Raw genomic sequence first — 6,654 nt, 5'->3', positions numbered from 1 at the left:
AAAAATAAGTAAACCTGAAAATAAATGAAAATTAAAATGTTTAATAATAATAATAATAATAATAATAATAATAATAATAATAATAATAATAATAACTGAATCATAAAAACTAAGGTGAAAACTGAGTTTTAAAGTTTATTTTAAATTTATAATAAAAAGTATGCAAAATAAAAAAAAATACTAATATAGCACTCTTTAGTACCTTCACAAAATGGCATGGTAATGTATAAATAATGGTGTTTATCAAATGGAACAGGCGGGTGGTAATTCATATCCCAGCATGGCCTTTGAACAAATATTGTAATCATTAGTTGCTGACAGGGCTAATTCAATAATCAACAGCTTTCAGAGATTAATTTTCAGCACACGCCATCTGCTAACATGATCAAGCACATTGAAGGTTGGATGTGGACCTATAGATTTTACATTTAATGCCAAACCGAGTCTCTCGCTGCTCGGGTCTTAAAGAGTTAGTTCACCCAAAAATGAAAATAAGGCTTTGTGTTACTCACTCCTGAGGTGTCCTATATGACTTTCTTCTTTCAGACGAATCTAGTTGGAGTTATTTAAAATCTTTGAAGACCTTTCATTGCAGTCAGTGGGCATCGCATTGCTGCAGTCCAAAAGATTTTAAATAAAATGCGCCCATCCAAAATAAATAAATAAATAAAGTGTCTCAAATGGCTCCAGGGGGTGAACAAAGGCCTCCTGTAGCAAATCGATGCATTTTTGTAAGAAAAATATCCATATTCAAAATGTAATAATCACTTCTCAAATCTATCTTGCGCTCACTGTTATAAACTAAGCATTTAAGGGGGAATGACGAATGGGATGTTGGGAAAACGCAGCCAAATTTTCATTTTTGGTGAACTAAAAATGGTTAAAAAATGTAAATAAAAATAAAACAGGACTATGACAGTAGAATGCAGTGAGTGAATGGTATAAGAATGATCTATGACAGAGTGGTCATGGTCCAGACGTCTCTTTCTCTCTCACAGACAATGAGAGATTCCTCAGAGCGACGCTCATGGTAAGACTCACTGCTTTTAAACAATCCTCCATAGAACCGCTCTCCTCTGCACACCTGACTGGAGCCAATTAAAAGAGCAGTTCATCCATCATATGATGAAAACACTTCTGTGAGAAGACGGACGCTGTGGGAGAAACTCTGTTGTCAATCAGTGATCTTTCTCTATTGATAAGATCCACTCGTGCATTTAGAAGAAAAGCAAGAAAAACACAGTGCTGAGCTTCAGGAGACGCTGATCCATGACCGATCATTCAATCACATCAGTCCTTTAAAGAAACATGACGTCCAGCATTCTATACACTGTACAAATGAATCAGTTAATTCAGAGACACATGAGAGAGAGAGAGAGAGAGAGAGAGAGAGAGAGAGAGAACAATTTTTGACTTTTTCAATTTGTAACTCCACATGGGGTTCAGAGAATTTTTTTTCCATACTAATTTCACTCTTGTCTAGTACAAATATGTGGCTTGTTTAATAATTACAGTGCTTTTTTTTTCTTTATGTACCCCATATGTGGGGCATGTCATAACATCTGGCACATTGTGGCATAACTTGGTAGCTTAAAATATAATTTATTTCAAATAAAATAATGTTGTTTTTAAGAATTAAAAGTAAACTAATTTTGGAATTTGACAATGAATACATTGCAACCAGGGTCCCATGCTTGGGATGACCCAGATCCCAACACAGCTATACAGCTCAAAAAGATGAGAAAAATAATCAGAAAAACAGAGATGAACAACTCTCACAGAAAATGAGACAAATAACAAATCAGAATTTTTCTTCATTCACCCGTTTCAGCAATATCTTTAAAAGATTTTTACATTTAGGCAAACATGTTTAAACCATAATTTTTCGATATTCCATCCATCAAAAGTGCTCAGATGAGATTTGTTGTGATCGATGGTCAAGAGAACAAAATATTTAGGAAATCTTACCCAAAAAATTATGTACAGTCAAAACCAAAATTATTCAGGATAGCAAAATTCAGTAATCTGTGACATATTATAAGAAAATAATCTTCATACAGCGGTCTTCCAGTAAAACTGATAAAAATTTGCTTTGCTAAAGTGATTTTCTTTAATTGCTATTGTTATCTTTTCACACCACAGACTGAACAAAATGAAACATTGCTTGGAAATTGGTTTCAGTTAAATTGGTATAATCTAATTGTGTTCTTGACATATTTTATTGCCATTTTCTAAACTATAGCAAAATAAACTGATAATGTGAGAAATGTTGAAGGTGTCTGAATAAACTTTGGGACATCAACTCCAGGCGGTGTAAAAGGAAATCCTGGAGGATCAGTGACTCCAGCCTCTCGTCCCACAGACCGCTCTCTCTGCTGCCCTCAGGAAGACGTCTCCACAGCATCCGATCCCACACTAGATGACTGAGGGATAGCTTTTCTGAGACAAATGAACAGTCAGAATCCTACAATACGGTATGCCACACTACACTTTAACTCCAACACAGATCAATACTGGACTATACTTACATAGTAAATACAATAATCTATCTGCTACCACTGGATACACCCAGTGCACATCCATGACATTTTGCATATCCAATTCATGTATAATCTGTTTCACCTTCACATATTTTATGTGTATGTCTACATAATGTAGAATGTGTACACACGGTGTATAATGCGTATTGCTAACTGCAAGTTTGTCTAATAGTACACTGTGTGAACTGATTATTTGTATGCGTATATTACAGATTATCATCTGTTTAAGTCTGTATGTCTTTATGTAAATTGTTTCTGCAATGTCTGCAGCATGCTCCAAATAGTTCCATTCAGCAAGGCACATGTGTTGTGGTGGATAATTATAATGCATTAAACCCTCTTATAACCCATAGGACACCCTAAAGTGTTATAAAAAACATCTAAGATTCCTTAATCTAAATTTAATTTACATGAAAAGCAAAATGACAGAAGAGAAACTAATGAAATGAAGTGAGATTAAGACTAAAGCAAGAACAAAATTTGCTACCTGCTCAGAAAAATCTAATGAATTCAAAAAGAAAACAAGTTTTAATTTCCCATTGACAGATATTGGTTCTCGTTTTAAACATAAACTCAATTAAATGTGTCAAATTTCTCAGAAAACAAGACGTCTTGTCTTTGATTCGCATCTCAGGTCAATCGATGATTTAAGGATGTTTGGATATTTTTACTGGAAAACACCAACAATACAGAGGGAGATATTCATTTTTTCTTTCAGAACTATTAGACTTAAATTTGTGGAAGGACAAATTATGACTTTTCATTATCAGCAGAAACCTCGAAAAGAAAATATAATCATTAAATACTACTTGAGCTTTTATCATTATTGTTTGTTATGATGAAGATCTGAACCCATCATCACAAGCTCTCTCCGTCTCAGAGAAAAAGCTCATCCTCTCCTCTAGAGGGAGACAGAAAAACAAGCAGAGCCAGAGAGAATGTGCTCCCTTTTTTATTAAAGAGTCAGAATAACAAGTCATTTCATAGCAGTCAAAACAGACAAACCCAGGAACCTTGTAAATATGACTCTTTTGATACATTACAAAATAAATGTCAGGGCAAAATAGAAAAGATCTACTTGAGCCAGAAGAGTGTCAGAAGAGCCATCAGAAAGACACGTGACCTGGAGGAGTTCAGCCTTTCTTCTTCAGCTCAGTGTTAGACATGCGCCACAGACACCAGAGAAATAAACACAGGACCTTTACGAACACAGAGGAGAGCAGGTCTTCTGTGAGGGATTTCAAAGAAACTCTACGCTGAACACAATCAAGTTCCACACCAGAGAGATGCTGGCTCCTCATTTCATTAGATTACAATGAAAAACAAAACTCTTCACGCTTCTGATTGTGAGAAAGGAGACCAAGGTTTGCTCAGATCACACATTTCTGATTATTACTTATGATTTCACTCAGTAATATTCTGCAAATTAAACAACTGGGATACTTTGTCATTTTCATGTCAATTTAATACACTTTGGCTGTTTGTTTTGTTATCCTCATTAGTCTAATTTAAAACAGCAATTAAACAATTGTTTAACTGAAAATAGCATTACGTTTTATCTTCTTCAAAGAAATAACACTTTGCTTTATTATGAGAATATGCATTTTGGGTAAAAGTGTTTGTTACACAAATATGAGACTCCTGAGATTCACTTCTTTCCAACATATAAGCTGGACTAGATCCAGAGCAAACCCACAATCCCCGTCTGCACAATACAGTATCATCTGTGTGGATACATATCAAAACAAAGCCCCTGTAACACGCTAACTGATCACTGTAACAGTTAGAGTTCAATCAAACACAAACTGTAACACAGTAACAGTTAACTGTAACAGAGTAAACCATCACTGCAACACTAACTGATTACTGTAACATGTAAAGAGTAACCAATTACTGTAACACAGAAAGTGATCACTGTAACATGTAACCGTTCACATAAACACCAGCAAACTGTCACATTTGTCAGAGGATTCGTGAAAAGAAAGCTTAAAAATCGAAAGTGCCAGCACGAGAAAATAGAGATCAGATTTAGAAAAAGGGAGAGAAGCATGGAGTGAGAGGAGCCATCATGAGCACAGAGACTCTGTACATCAGGCTCCAGATCCAGCGCCACTCACGACTGCTGATTGTGATGGATTGTCAATACATTCTCTTTTCATCAGTACAATTACACTCAAATTCAAGGCCAACAATAATCTTTGTGAAATCTGTAGATTCTGAAAAAAAATTAAAAAATAAAAGTACATACATAGCGCCATCAGCAGGGAAAACATCACAGTATGTGTAGAAAGACAGAAGCTAGTCGTACTAGTTCACCAGGTCAATCTGAAAATAAGACTTTAGATCACAAATCTGTCATGGCAGTGAGAGGACATTTCTTTATGTATATCAAAATTCACAAAATGCCCAGCACTCGGAATATTCAAAATACATATCAGAAATCATTTTCAAAAAGGTGGTGACATCGATTAAATATTGCTTTTCCAAAAATGTGAGTTGAATTGAGAGCCGACAGTGAAGTCAGATTTCACTGGAGAAGTAAAGTGTGACTCGAACATCTCCGATTGGAAGAAACGCAGACGTCTGAGGTGTTGGTGAAATGTTGTGGAGACTAAACTGATCAAACCTGCATCTTCACATTAGCTCAGCGACCATAAACACATCTTAATAATAGAAGAACGCTATCTTTTAGCTAAATTATCCGACAACAGATAAAATCTAAGTGGTAAATCACATTTAAGACCAAACTTTAAGAAAATAACGGCACATCGCTTAACTTGGGCCTTATTGTGTGGTTCAAAAATAAAAATAAAATAATAATAAAGTGATTTTATATAGAATTTTTTTCATTCCCATCAGGCAGTAGATTTATTCACTAAGGTAATTTTCCGTTTTCTCCAAAACATCTTTCATGAGGATTCAGACTCTGATTGTTCGTGTGAAGAAACCGGAGCTCAAACGGAGGAAGGAAGACTTTACTTGACATGAAATGCAGATAAAAATTCACTATAATTTTAGAATAAGCCACTTGTATTGGCCAAATGATTGGACCTGAAGTCAATTTTTCACTTGCCTCTATGAGTGAAAAATAGAAAAATACAGGAATATGTTTATCAAAAGGTAAACGCTCTGTTTTTGGCTATAATGGATAACATTGATCAAATTAATCTAAACCACAGTCGTTATTCTGTATTTGGTCCTTATTAATGCAAGATTTTAGCAGTTTATTTCAGTACCTGAAGTAAATCAAAATGAAACAGCTGATTGTGATGAGATCATGAAATGATTATTGGACATCCATAATTCATAATGTGCAACTGAATGTATAAAAGAATAAGAGAAAGAAAACACTCACACACTCCCAAAACAAACACCGTTAACCGCTTTCCCCTGAGCGAAGGGACGAAATATGAAGGAATCGGAGATATAATAATATAATAAAACTGGCTGATTCTGATTGAGACCAGCACTGGATCCAGTCGTGTGTGCACCTCAGATCTGACGCTCAGTCGTCCCGCAGGAGGAGACCGAGATCAGATATCTGTCACTGGCGCTCAACGATCAGATCAAATACTGAGTAATACTGCCATCAAGCATCCAGCCCATGCACATACTCACTTATCAATTCAGAAAGACAGAAACCAAAGACATGGAGGGAGCGCAGGAAACTACAAAAACATGCACAGTCGGTCAGTATCAGTCACACAGATAAATCCCCCCAAGAGAAAAGAAATAAGTGCTTGGCTTTCAAGTATATCTCTGACCAAAAACAAAACACAAATAACTAATTCCCTTCAATTTGCTTTTGAAATAGTGATGCTGAGGGGAACAGAAAACCAGCAAGCATAAAGGAACCGATCAGATGTCACGGACAGCAGGAAGTAAACGTGGCGGCGGCGCTCAGACGAGTTTCTTCTGCTCTCTGGGACTGAAGTCGGCGCAGAAGCCGTTGGCGGCGTGGGACGGGGAACTGCTGCTGAAGCCTGCGTTGTCTGAGTAGAGGAACTGCTCGCCGAAGTCTGGATGCTGATCCACAAACTCCCTGAAGCTCTCTGTCAGCGGGAGACAAGAGGTAAATAACTGTACATTTCTACACCACACATGATTCAGATGC

General features: G+C 36.3%; 1 protein-coding gene across 1 annotated transcript in view; it reads right to left on the bottom strand.

Annotated features, from left to right (window-relative positions):
* Positions 1-3,476: 3,476 nt before the first annotated feature.
* Positions 3,477-6,654, bottom strand: part of LOC113116585 (lysophosphatidylcholine acyltransferase 1-like) — a 46,864-nt gene continuing 43,686 nt past the window's right edge. The window contains exon 14 of the mRNA XM_026284825.1: positions 3,477-6,592. Coding sequence (XP_026140610.1) covers positions 6,441-6,592 — 152 coding nt within the window. The 3' untranslated portion in view covers positions 3,477-6,440. The remainder of the gene's footprint in view (positions 6,593-6,654) is intronic.

This window comes from Carassius auratus, chromosome 16, assembly GCF_003368295.1.
Source record: "Carassius auratus strain Wakin chromosome 16, ASM336829v1, whole genome shotgun sequence".
Classification (NCBI taxonomy): Eukaryota; Metazoa; Chordata; class Actinopteri; order Cypriniformes; family Cyprinidae; genus Carassius; species Carassius auratus.
This window is presented reverse-complemented; position numbering and strand designations above follow the sequence as displayed.